General features: G+C 50.2%; 1 protein-coding gene across 2 annotated transcripts in view; it reads right to left on the reverse strand.

Annotated features, from left to right (window-relative positions):
* SATB2 (SATB homeobox 2) overlaps positions 1-3254 on the reverse strand; it is a 127773-nt gene extending 124519 nt beyond the window's left edge. The window contains exons 1-2 of one of the 2 annotated variants that reach the window (XM_081874706.1): positions 2903-3254; positions 1548-1775 (exon numbers count right to left, since the gene is read on the reverse strand). In XM_081874706.1, the coding sequence (XP_081730832.1) occupies positions 1548-1716 (169 nt within the window). In that variant the 5' untranslated portion in view covers positions 1717-1775; positions 2903-3254. The remainder of the gene's footprint in view (positions 1-1547; positions 1776-2902) is intronic. The other variant, XM_081874707.1, reaches the window with a different exon arrangement.
* Between the last annotated feature and the right edge of the window lie 19121 nt (positions 3255-22375).

Below are 22375 nucleotides of genomic sequence, written 5' to 3' on the forward strand. Positions count from 1 at the left end.
TAAGAACAAATCAATAAGAGCAACAGTGAGAAAAAGGTTCATTCACCAACTCTCTAAGCATTGTCTAAACTCTTGTATCCACTATTAGATGTCTTTACTCAAGATTATCTTAGAATATACAGATAACTAACTTAAGGGAAGAAGATAACCTCAACCTACAGCTTCTTAACAATCTTTGGCAATTACTAATCCCACTGAGCAAGAAATGTTTTGTTAAAAGCAGTGCAATGGTATTATGCTGTATTTTCTTGCATTTCTTCCTATGCAATAAGATTTTTGACATATGTAATATGTTACATATTTTGCAGAACAACCTGTTTTGTATGTATTTTTTCTTCTTTAGAAACTGTGCAGAAATATTAGATCCTGCACTTATATCTAGGTCCAAAGATAAGGTAAAAGAAGTGAGAAATCATGACATTCAGAACTAAAGATATTTAAGCAGCTGCGTGTTTGGGATTTTAAGTCATCTACTTGAGACACTGAAATCACACCACAGAACATGGAAGAAAGAGTGTCTAGAGAAAATGATATATACACTGTCCAACAACTCTATCAGTGCATTTTAAAAATCACTGTAGAAACTGTCCATAAAAGGAAAAAAATATCCCATTTTGTTTCGGAGAGTATTCTTTAAAGTTATTATCTTGTACTTGGTATTATATCTACTGATTGCTATGAAAAGTTTTCTTCCAAGTAAGCGTGTTGGGATCACAACCCTAGAACACCATTAAGCTACTCAACTAGATTCCATAAATCTCAAATAAGCTAGACTAGTAATAGGTACAGTAACAGTACGGCAAATAAACTAGACTCATAAGGTGTATAGTACAGCAATTTACCGGTACTCCTATTTAGAAACAAGCCATTCATAAAATATTGAAGAATAAATTCTTTTTCTCCATGCATTCTTAGCAATGAAAATGACTAGATTTTCCCCATTACAAGACTAAAAAAAAACCCAACCCGCTTTCTGAGATACAAGATAAGCTTAACTTTACAATTCCAAAACTTTTATAAAATATTCTAAATTAGCTCCCAGTTAAACTGTAAAATACTAGGGATATAATTAAGATCCTTTTTAATTGAGTTAAAGAACTAATATCTTTGTCCCATGATGCAAATACAGTAACAGTGCAAAAAAGCCACGATTTAGAAAGCAACCCAGAACAAAAGCCAAACAAAAAACCGCAAAACATTTTATATGTCCTTCTAACATAGGGGCAGAGAATGGAACACCTTTAAGCTTTCCAGGAAAAGCTAAGAACTCTAACAGTGACATAACCAGCTAACACCTCATACACAGTGGCAACATGCCCAAAATATGCCACCTTCTGTATAAACCACTTTCCTGTTTAACCATAATGAGGCTGTTGGTTACTGATGAAAGAAGCAAGAGGGACATTAGCAGTCTGCCACTGACTTTCTTCCTGTAACCCTACACCAAGAGACACTCAAGCTTCACCAACCTGAACCCTGATACCCTGTGCCATTGTAACACAGCCGTCAGCCTGTTATGTATACATTAGTTCAACTAGGTTTGTTACCTCCCACTGATTTGGTGACAGAGCCATTGGGCCTCCCTCGAGCTCCCATAGGGCTGCCATTCTGTTCAAGTCTGGCCACCTTCACAGGGGGAGGACCTTTGACATCAGGGCTGCCGCTCCCTCTGTCTGGGCTATCCCTTAGACAGGGACTCTCACTTCTCCGGTCCATACTACTTTGAGTTGGAGACAATGTTCCCACAGGCAGATCACAATAAAATGAGCAAGGACCTAGAAAGAGAGAGAGAAGAAGAGGGAGAAAAGAAATGAGCAGTACCACTTCAGAAGCATCCAAACTGAATGTATCAATTAATCACATATACATTAAAAAAGGAAGAGCACTTCAAGCCAAAATTAAAACGATCTGCATAAGCATGGAGGACCTTAGTCAGAAGGCTTCGCTTTTGCACCTGACTTGTGAACGCGCTTCCGATGCTGCTGCTGCTCGCGAGCCGGCAGCTAACAAGGAAGGGTCACGGAAGTTGATCATTCATTCAACTTCAGCTTTGTAAACCAAGCTATTGCTAGTACCGAAGCTATTTACAGGCTACGTTTTCGGTTTTCGTCTTCGGGGTCGAGTGCAATTTAGAAAAGCAAGGGACTTGGGCAAACAAATCTATTTAGAAGCAGGTATGCAGTACACTGTATTCAATAGACTAATGCATTTCAGATGGCGTGCGAACCAGTAAAGAGGTTCAATTAGGTACCTAGTAATACATTTAAAAATGGGTCCTGTACCGGGAGAACCAGGAAGGAATGGCAGGCAGATCTATTTTGACACCTAAGGACACTTAAAACTGTAACTCCACTTCCAAACTTAATTTTTAAAAAGCATTTTTTAAAAAAAATACTGCGTGCCAGGCATCTTCCTCTCTGCTTTTAAACACACTTAGAAATCGATGCCTTAAGTCTATTCTTTGCCGCTTCTTTCCCGCTTTGTTTTGTTTATTCTTAGGCAAAGGAACATTAAAGTACAAATTTGATCGGCAGGGAGGTGGGAAAAAATCCCTGCATCCTCCGGGATTTCCCCTTTGCTAGAATGTGCATTGGCAGGTCGGTTCGATATTTTGTGCCGAACTGCTATCTCAAGCAGATTGAGTTTTCAAGCTTGATTACACAACGTAGCGCAGCAAAAAACCAAAAAAGAGAGAGAAAAGCCACGGCTAGAGCAGTTTGCGGAGTCACGCAGAAACAAACAAATGGGAGCGTAATATAGAATAGCAACATTTCAGCCAAAAGCACCTCCGTCACAGCGAGAGACATCCGTAAATTATTTTGTTTGCTTCGATCTAGCTGCTTAAGAGAAACCTTTCAGGACCACCGCCGTGAATATCGGAGAGCTTTCCTGGAGTACTTACTGCTTATAGTCTGTCCGTAACTTGGCTGAGTTGGGCTCTGTCCATGGATCAAAAGTAGAGAATCCAGGGTGGAAAGTTTTCTGGGTTCCTCTCTGCACGTTATTATTCTCTCCTCGTCTATTTCGTCTCCCCCAACCCACCGCCACCTCAAGTCCCGATGGTTTTGGGGTGGGGAGGCTTGCGCTCCCAGGTCAGGATGCCTCGCCGTCTTGCGCCAGAGTGGGCTTTGGGTGCTTGGAGGAAAGCGCTCTTCCCGAAAGGGCACCCGAGGTGGTTGTGAATGCGAAAAGAAGAAGCGAGAGAGAGCCCTGGGATCGACGAGGAAGTAGAGGGAGGGAAACACTGATTTCTCTCACCTTCCAGCAAAAAAAAAAAAGGTGGGGGGGGGAGAGAGAAATCAAAGAGGGGAGGGGGAGAAAAAAAGGGGTGGAGAGGCTGCCTCTAAAGAGGGGAGAGGGAGAGATGCTATGCCGAACGAGCAGGAGAAGAAGAGGCAGCAGGAGCCGGTGCTCTGGTGGCCGCCGAGCAGGCAAGCAGCGCCCGATGTGTCACTTTCAATCTCTCCCTCCGCCAGGCAGTGAGAGCAGCAGCAGCAGCAGCAGCAGCAACAACACGAGGGATTCGCCAGAGAGGAGACAAATGATTATTAGTTGCGTTGAGTCATCAAGCAAAGTGAGTCCTTTTCTGGGGTTGTCCTTCCTCGCTTTGGGGTTTGTTTGGTTTTTTTGTTTCCCCCCCTCCCACCCGCCCCACTTTAGGGTTGGTGTGGTTCTGGTGGCGATGCCTTCCCCGCCCTCCTTCCCTCGCTTCCTCCTTTCCCTCCTCTTGGAATCCAAAATAACAGCTCAGCTTTCTCCCTTCTTCTTCTTCTTCTTCTTCTTCTGCTTCCCCTCCTACTTTTCTTTTCTTTTTCCCCCCTCCTCCTCTCTTCCCTAAAAATAGTCTCCCTACGTTAGCTTAGGGCCAGGATAGAGCCCTTCCTCTTGGCAAAAAAAAAAAAAAGAAGGGGGGTTGCAAATTGCGATTGCTGCTGCTGCTGCTGCTCGGGCCGCCAGCACTGCCGTTTTGCATGCATGCATGCATGCAGGCGGAGGACAGAGAGAGAGAGAGAGAGAGAGGCTCGCCTGGCAGGAAATTAAAGCCCAATAAATATATAATAAATGGGAGACACGCGGCGGTTCGCGCAAGCACACGGGCGAGGCAGAAGAAGAGCAAACTTAAGGCGCCGGGCGGGGAGAGGCGGGAATGGTGGGGAGGAGAGGAGAAGGCGCGAGGGAAGTAACGCGGAGGGAAAGGGGGCCGGCTTGGAGGGAGGAGAGGCGGGTGAAATGGTGGGGCGGCGTGGAGTGGGGAGGGGGGGGAGAGAAGGGGGGTTGACTGCTGGGGCGGCAGAAGGGAGCGAGTGAGGGGAGAAGAGCAGCCGCCGCCGCCGCCGCCGCCCGGGACGCCCGAGGAGGCGGAAGGGAAAGGCGGGAGGGTCCATTCCGGGCGCCTCCTTCCCCGGGTCCGCAGCGACCCGAGGCCTCAAAACAAGCGCCCCTCATGGAAAAAGGAGACGCGTGTGCCCCCCACCCCCTGCCCCGAGTATATGAGGGGGGAGAAAGAGCGCGGGAACCGCCTCAACCGCCGCCTCAGTCCTGAGGAGAAAGCGCGCGAGCGAATAACCGCCGCCGCCGCCGCCGCCCCCCGCTCCTGCTGCTCTTCCCACCAAACCGCCGCGTCCCCCCCCCCCGCCCGCCTCGCTCTCCTCAGCCTGATAACGGTCTATCTCGCGCGTGCCGCTTTTCGGCGCGCGCATTCCAGGAGTCCGGCACGGGTGGGGTGAGGGGGGTCGCGAGGCGGCCGAAAAACCTCCGGGGTTGGGGAGCCGCTCGCTTTGTTGGCGGGGAGGGGGGGGAGGGGGTTTGGTCTGTTGTTGTTGTTGTTGTTTCTGGGGGGGGGCCGTGAGGAGAGGTCATGGTGGTGCCGCTCAGTGGTTAGAGAGAGAGAGAGCTGAGGCGACGCTTCTCCCGCTCGAAACGGCCATTCCCTGAGGGACGGGAGCGGCTGCGGTGCCCCGTGAAGGGGAGCCGTTGCGCGCGCCCCCCCCCGCCAGCTTTTTTTGGGGGGGGTAGTTAATAGACTGAGGGGGGGGAGAGAAGCCGCTAAACACCCTCCTTTTCTCTGAGGGGGGGGGAGGCCCGCTCCCTTCGCCTCCTCCGCCCCACCCAGGCCAGGCCACGGGGACCTGCTTCTGCCTCAGAATCGAAGCGGCACCCTCGCAGCATTTAAGGTGGCGCGGAAGGAATCCCTTCCCCTTTAAAAAAAACTTCTATTCCCGCACTGTCTTGCGGAGGCGGGTCGCCGCTCACCCCCGGACCCTCCTTGTCTCCCCACACCCTCCAAGTCGTCCCCCTGCACCGCGGCTTTAAAAAAAAACAACACCCCCAAAAATCTCGGCGCTTTTGCCGGGGAAGCTCCGGAACTCGGCGCGTCCACCTTAAGAGAGCCCGGCTTGTTTGTTTTACGGTGGCGCTAGAGGGTCAAAATAAACCCACCCACCCTCTTCGGAAGCATGCGTGGGGTTGCGCGTTGGGGGTGGGGTTTTTTTTGCGGCCAAAGCGGGACGCGTTTCAATCTTGCGAAGGGAGCGGTTTAGTCCGACCTTTTGCCCTACATCTTGTAATACATTTAAATGGTGGCGCTGTGTGGGGAGCAACAGGACATGGCAGTAATTGTGACGGAACCTCCGATTCGGGATCCTGCAGCGCATACGAGACAGTTTAGATTACAACCCAGGGGCTGGCTGGCTTGATTTAATTGTTGTTATTGTTATTGCTGGTTGTTGTTGTTGTTGTTGTTATATATTTGTACCCCGCCCATCTGATTGGGTTGTCCCAGCCACTCTGATGGGGTTGCACTATCAGTTTATTATACCAAAGTAAAAAATAATAAGAATTCGATTGTTATGGAACAGGCTCCAGAACATCCTCGCAGAGGAAGGAGGGGTGTTGTAAATCAGTCTTTCCCTCTCTTTCAGTCGCTCCAAAATAAGCACGCAGGGACCCTTTGCAGAGCTAGGTGCGCCTGCACCCGCAGAGCCTAACTTCTTGTGTGTCCATGGAGTTTTCTTGGCCGGGATACTGGAGTGGCTTGCCGGTTCCTGCTCCAGGTGGATCACGTTTAGTCCAAACTCTCCACTATGACCTCTCCATCTTGGGTGGCCCTGCACAGCATAGCTCATAGCTTCTCTGAGTTGTTCAAGCCCCTTCGCCACGACAAGGCAGTGATCCATGGAGGGCCTAACTTGGCCCTCCTAAATCCGAAGTTCAGAAAGTGGAGAGAAGCCGAAGCGCCCGGGCTTTTGTCCCCCCCCCCCTGACACTTGGGGCAATCGGAACCCCAAAGCAGCCGTCGACCCCTTCGATCTCTGCAGCGAAAGCGAAGCGGGGTGGGTGGGTTTTTGTTTCGTTTCTTGTTTTCCTTTGCGCTTAGGTGCGTGCCTGCTCCCAAGGTCAAGTTGACCCGCGAGCTTCGCCCTGGAGAATGTCGAGAAGAACCGCGACGATCTGGGCCCGAGGCCTGCCCTGCCTGCCTGCCTGCCTGCCTGCCTTCGACGGCTTGGAAACAAAAGCTGGAGCAGCTCCCCGCTGCCACGCGCCCGCGCGCCCAATCGCAAAGGAAAAGAAACATAGTAACAGTCGCCCGCCGATGCCTGGGCTTCGGTCAAGGGCGCTTGTTGTTTCTTTGGGGTTTGGGCTCTGCTGGAGCTCGGAGCCTGGCGCAGCAAGCGGAGCGGCGGCGGCTCTTGCTCTCTCGCTTCTCGCGTCTCCAAAGGATGGGAATCATTATAGACTGCAGAGGGCTCGCCACTCTCTTTTCCTCTCTCTTTTCTTCTCCGGGCTTCTTCTCCGCACTAGGAAGTGCTGCTAGCTGACAGTCTGGGAACCACGGAGAAGCCCCTGATCCGGGTAAGAGATTAACTCCAGATCGTTTCCACTTGAAATCGGAGTAGGTAGCAAGAGAGCCCCACCCATCCTGGGAAAGGCAGCGGTTCTGCAGCAGAGAATGAACTAACTTTCTCTTCCTTTCTTTCTTTCTTTCTTTCTTTCTTGATCTTAAGAGAGCTTTTCTTGAAGACCTTCGTCCAGATGTCTTCATCTTGCTTTGGCAGCAAGAGGGGGGGGAGGCGGGGGCGAAGGTCGCGTGCGCGGTTGAACTTTTGGGACACGGGCGTAGGCTTCCGACGACTCAAGGTGAGGGTTATGTCTCTTATCTTCTTGCCCTGGTCCTGGACATGTAGTTCGGTGTCCGTGGTGTTCTTTGCAAACGACTGGAAGTTGGAGCATTGGCAAAACCATGCCCGAACTAGCGAAAGTAAATTGTGCGGATTTGGAAAAGGAGCGAGGAAAAGATCTGAATGTGTGAGAACTTAAAAAAAAAAAAGAAGTTAAATCTAGTGGGATTTTCCGGGCGGGGTAAGGGCTGTTTTAATTTGCCAGGAGGCGTTATCTGACAAGCCGGTGGGTAGTAGGAGAATGGCAATGGCCCTCTTACCTTTAGGATCCGGACTGGTGGCCAAAGTTGGAAGAACGCGCGGTTTTTAGGGCTGGAGTCGTTCTGATGGTAGGATTGGGTTTAAAGGCAGGATCTTCCCCTTTCCCCGGTTGGTTCGTCACTCTTCTTCTCACCGATGGCTGGAGAGAGTCAGCCCAAGCTCCTTAAATGAGCGATTTCATGTAGCCCACGAGCTGAAGATCCTGACTGCCATTTGGTCCCTGATCGCGTTTCACGCCGCCGCTCTGTGTGAACAGGCTGATCGCAGGACGGTCAAGTTCAACCTCCTTGCAGCGAAAACAACCGGATTGTTAACTTATTCATATTTTATAAAGTGTTAATATTTTATAAAGATTTTAGGGAAACTATTGATTTTAAATTATTCAGCCGCTCCTGGGATCATTTTGAATAATGCATACAATTAAATACGTGCATAAAATTGGTCGCAACGGTTTGCGAATGTAGCTTCTATTCTTTCGCCATTTCCTTCCTCGTTCAGTTTGGATTTCTTTTGACGTATTTAAACTCCCCCCTGCCCTGGAACCCCTTATGAAAAGTAAACCCTTGTGGCTGTCCCATCGCCAAAAGGTTTTAAGCGTTGTTATTCCTAAACTCAGATTATTGTAAAACGGCATGAAACTGAATTTATTGCCTTTTAACATCTACCAAGTGGCTCTTACGAAGTGTTTTGTTTTTAATAATAATAATAATAATAATAATATCGTATGCTTCAGTTGCGGAAATAAGCACATTTGCACGGGGTGGAATAAATGGATGGGCACAAGAGTTTTTAATAAATTTACAAATCCTCCCCGCTCAATAAAGGCGTTTTCTGTTTCAAATTATGTATGGTTTCTTAGTTGATCGTTTTCACATATTGTCTTTATTTGAACAGGAGGAAAAACTTTCCCCGTCTCCTGCTAAATATAAAATCAATTTGCATTATCTAACAACGTTACTTTTTCATCATTTTTTAAAAAAATAATCCAACTCGAGGAGGCATTTATTCTTTGGCATATTTGAGTAGTTGAAAAGGAAAAAGGAAAACCAAGACAGAGGACTCTTTAGTTCAGGGCAAATCCAGTGGCATAAAATGGAGGTTGTCTTTTAAAAGAGTTCTCAATACATTTCGGGTCAAAACGTCTTGTAGCTTGATTTAAACCAACTAAGAAGACCCTTTTAGGTTGGTGGGGGTCTCCCTTGGCAGTCCAACCACTCACAGCATTTGCCATTCTTGAAAGTACTTTTGCAGCATCGTTCCTTCCCTAAGAATCGCGGGGGGTTCCTTTTTCTGCGCCCCCTTTCCGATATGGATTTAATAACCCAAAGGAGAGCCTCTCTGATGCTTTCTTTTGACACCAGAACTCTTGTCTTACAGAGTCCGTCTTTCTTTCTCTCCATCTCCTTTGGAGAGCCAAGCGCTCAGGCCTCGGACGTCTGCAGAAGCAACAAGCTTTCGAGCCAAGGTCACGCAAACCCTCCAAATTATTTGCTGGCTTCGGCTTCCAGCGCCCTGGCTGAGAAGTTGCGCATTGAGGCGCCTCTGTCTGGCTAAAAAGAGTCTCTTATCTGCCCGGGGAGAGGATAATAGTTCGCCCAAAGGGCTTACAGTCTATTTAGTTAAAAAAAAAATCAGAGGCGTCGGGGGAAAGCCCCTTTTTGGGAGAGGGAATTCCACTGCCTTTCTTAGGGGAGGCGAAGGAAACCACGACGGCCTCCTCCTGGAGCCCGGCCGCCATGGAAGTGAATTAACATCGTTCCAATGAACGGGCGGAGACCCGCAGCCTCAAGCCACCGGCTCTGCGGAATGGGCCCAAGAATAATACTGTACGGTCCAGGCAGCCGCAGCGGCCTCCAAGGAAAGGCCCAGGAAGTGGGAGAGGAGAGGCCCTTTGACTTCTATGGAGAGCAAGAGAATATATGTAGCCGGCCGGGCCCTGCGCCTTCGGCTGCAACCCTATGCCTGTTTACCTGGGAGTAAGGCCCATTGACCCAAGTGGGGCTTGCTTCCGAGTCGGTATGGCTAGCATTGCACCGTAAGGCCTCTGAAAGAAGTCCCGCAGTGAGGACACTGGCAGGGCAGCGACACCGGCTGAAGGTTAGAGGCTGTGGCGGCTGCAGAACTTTCTGGGAGTAAATAGGCTGTGAATCGCAACGTGGGGGTGCATTTAGCAAAGAAGGGTCTGCGCGCAGGGTGTGGGTGTGAATGCATTCCTGGGAAAGACCTTAGGTTTTCATTAGAATTCGCGTGTGCGCCTGTGTATGTGCCAAAGTCATACAGGGAAAGTGCGGAGGGGGGAAATGGACAATCTGTGGAAGAGGGAGGCTATGTGCTCATACGTGATTGGAGGACATATTTAAAAGTGAAAGGCTGCGTAAGAGAAAGGCAGCGTGTCTATGTTTTACCCAATTCACACGTTTCACTTAAGATGCTTGAAATATACGCCATCCATATGTGTGTGTGTGTGTGTGTGTGTGTGTACACCTTTTGCGTGATTGTATATGTGTGTATCTATATACACACACGTGTCCGTTTCGAATGTGGAAAGTGCCCGCATCGTAGAGACGCGTGCGCCTCAGGCACCTGAGACTGGCCGCAACCCCCAGTTACCAGCATATACTAAATTTGGCTCGGTGTAACGTGAGAAAGGGCCCGAACGTCCCCTCTTGAGATAAAGGGGGGGGGGGACACTTCGCAGTTGCCAACAAAGCCGACTGAATGAACTTTCCCGAAGGTGAGAAGCGGAGGAACGCCTCCGTTTGTCGTAGTGGAGAGATGGGCCCTCCGATCCTAAACATAGATCCGATGCGCGTTTAAATTGCATTTTCACTGTCTCGGAAATGCCACTCCCTCTAAATTCCACGGGACTTAACTCCCAAGGAAGTATCTGTAAGAGACTTCTTTTAATGGGCCAGGGAGAGCTGTGGGAAATAAATGCCTGCTGGACGAGGAGGAGATAACGCAGTCCAGCTCTTGCTTCCAGAGAGGAAGGCTGTGAATTTTGCAGGCCTTCCTCCTCCTTCTCCATCTCCCTTTAGCCAAGCGGGAGGCGCCCATCCTGAACTGGAAACGAGGATCAACACACACAAACGGAAACACCACCGGGGACTCCTGTCGCTCATCCGCTGGGATGCGCAGCGGCCTGGCAAGGACAGCGCAGAAAGGAGGCTTGCTCTTTGCGCACGAGGTTGCTTTGGATCGCGGCGTCATAAAGGCGCAAAGGGGGCTTCCTTTCCCCGCGCTGTCCCCAGCTTAACTGGACTGGATCCCCTTCAGAAGATCCCTTTCAGAGCAAACGGGGCTTGGTCGTCCTGCCAGGTCCTGATCCCGAACCTGCCTTTGAACAATGCAATAATCCGGAAGGAAAGACTCTGCGCTGCAAGTCGGAGGAGGCGACCAGGCTGCTTGGCGTCCCGGGCACCCGGCTCTTGCGCGGCTTTCCAAAGGCTTCGCCTTCGAGCAGCGCCCCCGCGCGTTCAGGCCGGGTGTCGCGCGCCGAAGGACGAGGGAGCGTCGCTCGGGTTGCCTGTTGTAGTAACCTCCTCCTCGCCTATCTGCGCTCAGCTCCAGAGCCCGAAGGATAACGTTTCCCTGGTGTTGCTTACCTGCCTCGCTCACCTGTCTCGCCGGGACCGCATTCTCACTCACCGGGAGACGTAGCAGGACACGGCTGCGTAAAACCTGCAAATTCTCACGTGCGCTGTTGCGGGGAGGGCTGAAGGCTGCATTTAAAGCTAAAGTGGTCAGAGATGAGGGGACCCCTGACCATTAGGTTCAGTCGTGGCTGACTCTGGGGTTGCGGAGCTCATCTCCCTTTATTCAGCCTGTTCAGCCCGGACACTGAGATCCAGCGCCGAGGGCCTTCTGGCTGTTCCCTCATTGCGAGAAGTGAGGCTACAGGGAACCAGACAGAGGGCCTTCTCGGTAGTGGCGCCCACCCTATGGAACCCTCCCTTCAGATGTGAAAGAAATAAGCAGCTATCTTCTTTTTAAAAGACATCTGAAGGCAGCCCTGTTCAGGGAAGTTTTTAATATTTAATGCTGTATTGTTTTTAACACTTGATTGGAAGCGCCCAGAGTGGCTGGGGGAACTCAGCCAGATGGGAGGGGTATAAATTATTATTATTATTATTATTATTATTATTATTATTATTATTATTATTATTGGAGGGAGCCTCTTACAGCTTCCAGGTCATGTGGCAAGCATGACTAAGCCGCTTCTGGCGAACCAGAGCAGCACACGGAAACGCCATTTACCTTCCCGCCAGAGCGGTACCTATTTATCTACTTGCACTTTGATGCACTTCCGAACTGCTAGGTTGGCAGGAGCTGGGACCGAGAAACGGGAGCTCACCCCATTGCGGGGATTGGAACCACCAACCTTCTGACTGGCAAGTCTTAGGCTCAGTGGTTTAGACCCAGTTCAAGTTCTTCCTTACATCAACCCAATGGGACCTGTACATATTCAGGATCCCAGTCCGCTTAAGAGCTCCTTGTTTAAGGTTAGGAGACTCAAGTGCTGGGGGAGGGGGGAGGGAGCGGGTGCACATACTGAGCTGGGAATCATCGCTCTTGTACCGAGTAGACCACCTGCATGCAAAGCAGCGGGCTCCACGGCTAAGCTCCGGCCCTTTCCCTGGCAACAAACCCCAGGTTCAAATCTTCCCTCCTGCTATTCTATCACTAACTTGCTTCAAGCAACACAAGTAATAAATACCAGCCCGCGTTAAAGGCTGGGATTAAGCAGTAGTAGTATGGCCGCGAAGCGCTTTGGACAGATGCAAGCGCTATACAAGTCTCATTCGTCGGATTTGGAAGGTCATCCTATTCTGCGCTTTCTCTCGGAAGTTGAGCCCACCAAGCCGTACAACCCTTCAACGGTCGAAAGAGGCCGAAAGGGTGGGTTCGCCCCTGGTGGAAAGGAATCCGGTTTGCTCCGCCGATAGTTACATTCCAGAAGGAGCAAATCTCCAGTCTCATGCGGTCAAATTGGATTACTGGGAACACCTCGATTCACACCCTATATTGGGCGCGTTTTCCATGAGTCCTTAATGGGAGTTTATCCCAAATAAACGCATTTTTAATATCATTTTAATTTCATTTTCTTACATTTGTAACCCGCCTTTCTTCTTCTGCCAGAGAACGCAAGGCGGCTTACATGTAGGTTCCCAGGCACTGACCAGACGGGCTTAGCTTCGGCAAGGTAGAAGTCTCACGTGCCTAACGCACGTGTATCTTCAGTGTATCTGAAGAAGTGTGCATGCACACGAAAGCTCATACCAAGAACTAACTTAGTTGGTCTTTAAGGTGCTACTGGAAGGAATTTTTTTATTTTGTTGTGCCTAACGTAGTCGGTCTGCACACAGCAAGCGAAAATGCCCATCTTTTATCGCGTCTCCCTCTTACTGCTAAAGTTCTCAAAACCGCTTTCGCCTCCTGGATGCGCTTAGGAAACGGGTTTGACACAGAAGCCCCACCCCCACCCCTTGAGGTATAATAGATAATAAGGAGACTCGGTATTCGTTTGGGATTTTATCTGTCTCTATTATTTGGAAATAAAACTCAGCTGAAAGGCATTGCGCTGATCTCCCAATAAAAAAACTATTACAATCCCACCCAGCTCCCCGGAACTTAAACGAGTTTAGGATTAGTCGCCTCTTCCTCTCCCCGCCCTATCCTAAACATATTTCTGCAAGAGGGCACGCCCAATGGTTTGTGGCAGCTGGCGTATAAAAGAGGCCGTGGACGCCTGCACTTTAAAGGCCAAATGCCGGCATTGAGCTGAATGGTGCGTTAAACGCGAATTTCAAGGCATGAACACAATTAACACAGCTTGGCCTCGCTCACACGCCTTACACCCATTCAGGGACGCAAAAGGGAGCACTCATTGCTGGAGAAGACTAAAGGGTTAGGGGAGTGGCGCGCAAACTCCTGAGAAACGTCTAAGCAGCGCAAGGAGACAAATCTCCTCCTGGCCTGCCCTCGTCTGCTCTTGTTATATATATAACCTGTATAATCTTAGTTGCAGCATCCCGTGAACTGCGCTCGCTTACACCCCGAACTGAATCACGTTTGTTTAAGATGTGTTAGAACCCTTTTAAAGGAAGAAGGGAGGCCTATTGACCCACTCCTATAAGGAAAAAAAAAGTTATGGAACGAGTTTCTAGAGAAGTGTGTCAAGTACAGAATGCGTCTGATTTGCAAAGGAGACCGTTTAAAAGGGGATTAGCGCAGGTGATAAAGAAGGAAGATTCTGACTTAACCGAGTACGAAAATGGGCAACCTCTTATTAATCACACATTTGGGAAGAGATTCTCAAAGACTTTTATTTATTTGTTTGGGGTATTTTACACAACTCTTTGTCTCCGAAGAGACGCCCAAGGCGGCTTACATCGTTTCAGCAAACAGCCCATAAAAAGCAAAACTGTTTCCATCCAAGTGTGTAATGGATCGCGCGGCCTTAACTATAACAGAACAGAGAGGAGGAAAAAAGAATGTTGAACATTAATCGGGGGAGCCTGTTTTCATTCTCAGAATTTTATTAAATTCTGCTTTTAGATCATTCTCAAAGGAATACCTCTGCCACACGGTGGGATGCAATCCCACTTGCAGATCAGTTACAGATAGGTAGCCGTGTTGGTCTGCCATGGTCAAAACAAAATAAAAAAATTCCTTCCAGTAGCACCTTAAAGACCAACTGAGTTAGTTATAGGTATGAGCTTTCGTGTGCATGCACACTTCTTCACTTTACTTGCAGATCAGTTAATCCCATTGTGTTCTATGGATTACTTCCATGGAAGCACAGGATCGGGCTGTTTATAGTCATGCGGCAACTGTTTGCGTGATTTCGGCGTTTCGGAAAATTTGAAATACACACGCATCTCGCACCCAGACTCGATCTATCAGAACATTCCAGCGCTAGGGAATTTTGGAAAGGGAAGTCGCCTAATCCGATCTGAAAAGCGAGGAAGACCCCCAAAGCCATCACATAATTTACCTGCGCCTGGGAAAAGTTGTTGTTAATTATCACAACCCAGCTATTTAATAACACTTGCCCCGAAATCCCGCGTGTCCATTAGCCTGTAATTTCCATTGGTTTCATTATAAAGCGTAAAAATAAAAACTAGATATTCCCGGCCTAAGCACACTTGTTTATCTGCGCGTGAACCACATATCTATGGTGGTTCACGCGCAGGTAAACAAGTGTGTCTATGCCGGGGAATATCAAGTTTTTTATTTTTACGCTTTCTAATGAAACCAACCTATTTAATTCAGACTTGGATGTTAACAATTTGGCAGCTCGTCTTGTTTTATTTACACGCCAATTGGTTTTAAATTAATTGTTCCCTGTCGACCAGTTTTGAACATCATTCAGTTTGCCCTAACTGGTGTTGTAAATCCCACAAATATTTTAAACATTGCTATCATGCAGGTAAGCGATTATGCTTTTAAATGTGAAAGATGGGATACAACTGCTATAAATACACATAATTGTGTCCTCTCCGTGACTGCACACAATTAATGTCTCTACAAGGGTGTGGCGCCAGAGATCTAAATGGTTTTTATTTTTTAAAAGGATGGGGGTGTCATTCCGTTTGTTCCAACTCTCACTGTTTAATAGACGCCCTTGTGACCGATAAAGCAGACGCCTTCGATTTTAAAAAGCACGCCGACCCTAGTTCCATTCAAATTAAACTCCAATTCAACAGTTGGCTCTCAGACCTGGAGGTCGTAGCCGAGCCTTGATGACGCACAAACTCTGCTCTCCCTCAAATGACCCTGGCAGCACAACGCAGGAAGCTAAGAAATCCACGCTGCCATTGCACCGCCTGGAGACAAAAAGGCGAGATCCTAAATTTGTTTTCACGCGTCCGCGCATTTACACCAAGGGGGATATCACGGCTGGAATATTATGGACATTATTAGTAGGTCGCGCGCAAACTTTAAAAAAATCCTTTGGCTCGGTTTGTTCCCAAAACCGCGATTTTTTTTTAACCCCGTGATTCATATTTATTAAAGATTTTCCGTATATTTTCACACTTATCTACGGGGTGAAAGAAAGCAGAGAGGGAAAGGGGTTTTGTTTTGTTTTGCACCTCGATTTCATTTCAAAATCGCGTCTCAACTACCCTTCGCTTCTTCTTATTTTTTAAAGGGAAATTAACAGGTCGAAACGACCACTACATGGATATTCATTAGGACCGGGGGATGTTGAACGCACCCTTGTTATACACCCAAACACGTGTTGATTCGGTATCTGAACCCAAATAGCGGATTCCCTGAACGGGGGGGGGGGGGCTTTGCCGTCCCGATGACGGATCTCAACCTATGACCTTGCAAATATGTTATTTTCTTAATTCGATTTACACCAATAATTATCTCCGATCTCTTTTTAATGCCCCCCCCTCGCCACACACGCAAATCGATAAAATAAGTTTCAGACACAGCGCGATGAACAGTACAACAACAAAAACAGCAACATTTTGATTCAACCCCCACCCCCCACCGCCGCCGCGCATCACAAAGATAACGTTAGGTTTAAAAACAAATAAATCTGTGCGACAGTGGGCGAAAACATCTCAAAGCAAACGCGAAAAGCAAAAGTCGAGCTCTCGGTTCGCCTCAAGGCTTACACCTAATCTCAAGGGACTTTACAGGGAAGAGTTTGGAGAGGCGGCTGGCCAAAGTTTGGGACCTGTGCGCGCATCCCTCTTGGATTTTTTTACGGCCCAAATATATGGGGTGTTGCCAGGCAAATTGACCGCCACCCGCTAAGAGAGAGCGCGAGAAAGACCTTGTAGCACTCTCTTTTGACCCTGGACATTAAGAGGTGGGGAAGAAACAATCAGCTGGAAACGGAGCAGTTCCAAGAATGAAGTTCAAAGGTCCACAGGTGCGGTGCAAAGTCTGCTTAGATCCTCACACCCCCACCTCCATTTCAGCCTTCCTTAAACCTCCTCTCCCCCCCCCCCCCGCCACTGGAAGACAGGCGAGTATCTCCAACGGTGAGGAAGGGCTGACGGGGCAGTGACCAGGGGGAGGAGGGGGCAGCGGCCAGGGAGAATGACAGGGCCGGGTTTTGTCAAGGGGGGAGAGGGTCCGGAAACACCCCCTCCACAAATGCCGGACCCTTGTTACGCGCGAGTATTCAGGAAAGCCCTTCCTTGGGCGTCGAGAAGAGCGCGCGCGCGGATTCCCTGCTCCCGAGCCTCCTTTCTGAACCTTCTTTCTCCGACTCTCCGCCCCGAGGGGCTCCCAATGGTGGCGAAAAGCAGAGGAGCTCGGGCTCCCGAGGAAACACCCCCCCCCCCAAGCACCCTCTGTGCGCTTGGCTAGCAGAGACAGGCGACCGAGCCTCCGCCGGACGGCGCCTTCCACCCACCCACTCGCCTTTGGGGGCTCACCAGTCGCAGGGCCTCCTCCTTGCGCGCGCTCTCCGGGACCCACGCGGGACCAGGTCAGGCCGCGGCCGCCCGCCGCTAGTCCACGGAGCGCCCTCCTCCTTCCCCCTTCGCTTCTCTCCCGGGAAGCAGCGAGGCGAGAGAGCTACTCCGGTGTCCCCATCTCGCGGCGGGGCTCTTCTGGTGCTTTTCTTCTCCTCCTCCCTCGGCTTTCTTCACTCAACCTCTCCCTCTCTCTCTCTCCCCCACCACCTCTTCCTTCTTCCTTTTTTTTTTTTTTTTAAGGCGAGAACTCTTTGGCTCTCTTCCCTCCGTCGGCAATTATTCTGCCTTTTAATGCCACGCCGCTAAAGAGACCAACCCCCACCCTCCCCCAGCGACACCTTTATTGCTTCTGATTGAAGAGAGAGACCTGATAGACAGGTGAGAGAGGCGGCCTGGTTTAAGCCGGAACGTTTCGGAGGGAAGTCGGTTTAGGGAAGGCACCCCCAGCTCCGACACACGCGCACACCCCTCCCATACCTGGAAGAAAGTTCGGTGGCAATCGAAGCGAGCAAACTCCCCATTGAACTCCCATGGGCTTACTTCCGAGTAGACATGGTTAGGCTTGCTCTGCGAAGTTGCAAAATTCTACCCGGATTTGAACTCCCCGGGACCTACATTTGAGAAAGCGGAGACAGGATTGCTCTGCCAATGCTTTCCTGCGCAAAAGACCATCGCGATCCTTGGGCAGGCATTTGCCGAGAACCCAGCTTGGCGGAGTTTACACCCCAGAAAGACCCCAGCAGGGTCTCGTTGAAGCCAAGGACGCTTACCACCAAGTCAACGTGCTTGTGGTCGCGGAGCCAAGGGGGTCTGGGGTTGGGCTTGCGCGGGGTTTGCTCACATCCTGGCAAAGTCTCACTTTCAAGGCGGTAGACCCCATGGAGGCAGAGCGCCGGAGTTAAAGCCGGGAGTCCCGTTTAAATCAACCGGGCTCCGCGAAAGCCATTGCCGAGTCCGTAAGTCCGTAAGCGTGTCTCTTAAGAGGCTCCGGACCCGGCACGTGTGAAATCTTCATCCGTGCAACAAAACGGGGCATCACACCTCTCCACACACCCGGGCGCCTGCCATCTCCGACACATTTTTGCTAGGAAGTCGCCTTCCTCTCTTGCTAGTGAGACTTGCTTCAAAGTGGCCTTTCTTGGGAGTAAAGCTCTATTGATCTGCGTGGCCTTTTACTCCCAAGAAAACCTGCTTCTGGTCCGCCCCGGGCAAAGCCGCCTGCTTTGGATCCCAATCCAGAAACGACGCCTTTGAGCAAAGGAGCCAAGTTCGGCAAATTTCTCTTCTCTCTTACCTTTTCGCTGCTCCCACGTTTTCCAACGATCTATCGGACGGGGAGCGCAGGCTTGCTTAGGCGACGAGCAGGCATTCCCCACCCCACCCGTGGCCTATTTGGACACGTGTCAAAGTCGTAGCGGCTAGTGGTGCGGGCTGCTTGCGCGTCTCTCGCAGTGCCAACAGGGCCACGTGACGGAGGCTGGAGCGAAGGGGATGGGAAAGGAAAGGGAACGTCTGTTGACTAGCCCGATCCTATAGCTATCTATATCTATCTATCTATCTATCTATCTATCTATCTATCTATCTATCTATATCTAAAATCACATTACTGGGACCCAAGTTCCTGCGGGGCTTTTTAACCTCCAAGGCCGCGCATCGCCTCACCAAGCAATCCTATAGGAGTCGGTCCTATTGAGTTCAGGTAGGATCGCAAGAAAAAATGGAATTGTATTCTTGAAATAGATAGAAAACGGTGCTGGGGAGAGCAATCTGGCTGAGAAAGGGGAGCAGGGTCTCGCCAGCAATCCGGAGTAATTACTCTGGATTCATGGAAAGGCCGAGCGCAGCCCTCGCTTGCTGAAATAACCACGGAGGCGTCTTTTTTCTCAGTAGGTGGGCTGAGGGTCAAGAGGTTGCATTAAACATAACCAGTTAATCCGGAGTGCCAGGATTTATTTTAAACGGGTATCCCGCTCTGGGAATTAGTTAAAAGCAGAAGAGGGTGTGTGTGTTGATGGTTGCTTACGCTTTTGGTGCACGCGCGAAGACCTAAAGTGAAGCGCAAGCACGTGTCATGCTGAATGGACGTCGAAGCCATAAAGTAATGAATGTGCACGTGTGAACCTAGTATCCCACGCGAGACAGGACCAGCGCTCCACCTGCTACGGGGCATGACTTCAGCGGGACGATTTCCTTCCAGCACTGCAAGCCTATGTATGTCTACAAGAAAATAAGCCCCGTTGAGTTCATTCTCACTCAGATTAAGTGGGTGTGCGATTGCCGCCAAAGGTCTTTAAATTCATTGAAGTAAATGGCGTGGATTTTTAAAATATGTGCCTGCCGCTTTTCCTGGAGAAGCCCGTCCAAGGCGGCTTACAATAATCGAAAACGACAAACGTATATTACAAAGTCAATATTATGGAGAAGAAAAAAGAAAACGGATGCACAATTTGCTTGCTGTTTCCCAGGCTGTTTCTTTCGCCCCGGGTTCGCCCCGGGTTCCTATCGGCTTCGCTGGGCGTTTTGTGGGTTCGGGTGCGAAAAGAGATGCGACTTCGGGAAATGGAGACACTGCGCCGCGCTAAGAAACGAGGAAAGGCGGCAGACCCAGAAGAGGGAGAAAGGAAGGGCCCGGGCTGGACTTGATAGGTGCGTAGTAGCAAGATTTGGTGTGGAATCCTGAGAGTAAAGCCCAGGGGCAACATGCACAGAATAATAGGATTGTTAACTCGATCCTCCTACTACTACCATTAAATCGCCGTGTGGCCGAGGAAAGCTGCTCTTTCTCTCCTTGCCTCAGTTTCCCTGTACGTATATTCATCTATCAGTCCCATCGATGACGTTACAAGGTCTTCGTTGGAACATGATACCTGCGCCTGAAGGATGAAAGCGCTGTGTATATATGCTTATTACAATTATTAGCCACACTGGTTTTTAAATTGTGCTTCTTTATTCATATCCCCCATTTCCTCCAAAGGAGCTCCAGGCGGCTTAAGTGGTTATGTAGCAAGTCTCCTTTTATCCCAACAACCATGCGAGGTAGGCTACGAGGTTGTGATTGGCTCAAGGTGACCCAGAGAGCTGAGTGGCTATGGGGAGGCTACAATCAGTATCAATACCCTGGCATTATTCGTACCAGTACTGTACTGTTACCAGCATTCGTGCTATAATATTAATTAGCCTTAATGGCAATTAATACTACGGCACAGATCTGAGACAGAAGGTTGCAAAGCATCCGTTAGCTTCGTTAAAAGTCGCTAGGAGTTTGAATAATTTCCATGCAGCCTCTAAACAACGTTGGGCCAACCCGTTGCAGAGCTGGAGGTTCAGCGCGAGATGCTGGATTTCATCTCACGTTCATATGCCGCTGGATCGTCACAAAGCCGAAGTTGCTCGGCTGTTAAGCCCCACTCGGGTTTCGAGGGATTTACGCCCTTGTAAGGATTGCAGGTGCTTAAGGCCCCAGTTATCCGCACGCAGGTCCTGCGGAACGCAAGGGGACTTGATCTGACAGAGGCAACAGCAGACGGAGGATCGAGCTGCGCCAGCACACCCCTTCCACCGAGTGTCCAAAGAGCCGGCACCGTGGACGCCTCTTCCACGTGCCTTATTCCCCCTTTACAGCAGACAAGGCGTGCCCGTTTGATTGTGCCCATACTGCAGACTGAAGCGGGGAATGAGAAGGCAGAGAGAGAGAGAGATTGTGAAGCTCACTCCCAGCCTGGGTGAAGCCAGCCTAGGACAGCTTTGTCACCGCGCCCTGGGCACCCTGCCCGCTTTCTGCGCCCTCTCTCCGGCGCACGACCTCCCTCGGGTCCTTTCTCGGGAGGCAAGCAGCCAGTCAGCCACCAGCAGCTGGATCCCATTGCGCGGGAGCTGCTCCAAGGGTGACTCGAGGGTGTGCAGCGGCTGCGCGGAGCGGAGCCAGTGCCATGAATGTTCGCGCTTGCCTGCTCCCCGGAGACGCGACAGAGCGGAGAGGTGACTTTGATCTGCCAGCGGCCGCGACGCCGCACGCTGCTCCCCCGGCTGCAGAGAAAGACCAGGTCGGACGCGAGAGGCGCCTCTGCTGGCCTCCGATTGGCTGTCGGCTTAGCAGGGAGTGTGGCGCTCACCGCTGAGACGGCAGAGAGCCGCTTGCCCTTGCTGGGCATCAAACGCTTGCTTGCTCGTTGCGCGCGGTGCAGAAGCCGCGCAAGCCTTTCTCTCTTGTCCACCCCCCTTTTTAACACCCAGGAAACTTTAATACTGAAACAGCTAGTCCCTCGACCACGATTCAGTCAAAGGAAGTTAAAGCACCTTTTACAAATCACATTAAATTCAAGGAGAGGCTCCAACGTTCTGCCATTGAAACCAACAGGGTAGACGAAAGGCATGCTTTTGGCTGAATAGGATCCCGCGCCTGTGAACGTTGCCGATCCAGCTACAAGATCCCGCCAGCGCGCAATCCATAGGTTCCACGGGCATAAGCCTAACGCAACGATAAATCAGTGTTGCGAATATCTACATGCTTGTATTACAACCCATCACTAACATTATGGGGTCAGGTCATTTTGCCACTGGCTTCCGCGCTTTCACTTGTGTTTTGAATACAGTAAGTGAAATCCCTTCCTATCCCCGTCAAGCGGAGAAAATGGGGTCGGGTTGTGACTTGGAGGGGGAAAAGTCTGTTTGGAATGAGTGGGATCGTGTTCCTAGGGACCCACGGAAGCGGAATGAGTGGAATCGTGTTCCTAGGGACCCACGGAAGCGGCAGGAGACCAGCAGGACGAGCCACGTTAATTTGCCTAGCGGGGCGCTGAGATTTAACAGGTCAGCGTATTAAATCTCCACCTAACGAGGAGAAGGGTCGTTCTCTCTCCAGAACATATTTGGTGTGGGCTGCTGAGTTCACCTCCGCATCGGCAGCTTATTCCCTTCTTAAGCATTGCCCTCCAAGATCAGAGGGGGGGGGCCGGTCTCCGACCCAGCACAGCCTTCCCCGCCATGTGGTTTTCAGGGGGGTACGCTGCCCCTTGTCCAAGGAGGTTCTTTCAAAATGTTTTGACCCATGGCCCTTGAGATCAGTTTCTCTAGGGATTATGAAAACAAAACAAAACCAAATATTGCTAAATTAAGGTCAGTCACATCCAGGGGCCACCATCATATTCTGCAAGCGTGTGAAGAAGCGCAGAAGAAGAGCCCTGGGTCAGATCCAGACCCATCTAGTCGAGCATCGGTTCTTCTCACCTTGGCCAAACAGATACCTGCGGGAAGTCCGCGCGCAGGGCCAGAGCGCAAGAACAACTCTCCCCAGCTGCGGTTTCCAGTCCCCGGTACCTTTCTTTTGCTCCAGCCCCTCCTCCCAGCGATCACACCGAATTGGGAGACCTCCCAGACCCTGAGTTAAGAGAATGGAGGGCGGCGTGGCTTCTTGCTCCGATTCCAGGAAACCCTTGCTCAGAAATCGCTACATGTCTGAGGGTTCCCAAAGGGGTCCCGGCTGCGTGTCAG

Source organism: Podarcis erhardii (assembly GCF_964252035.2).
Source record: "Podarcis erhardii genome assembly, chromosome: 1".
Classification (NCBI taxonomy): domain Eukaryota; kingdom Metazoa; phylum Chordata; class Lepidosauria; order Squamata; family Lacertidae; genus Podarcis; species Podarcis erhardii.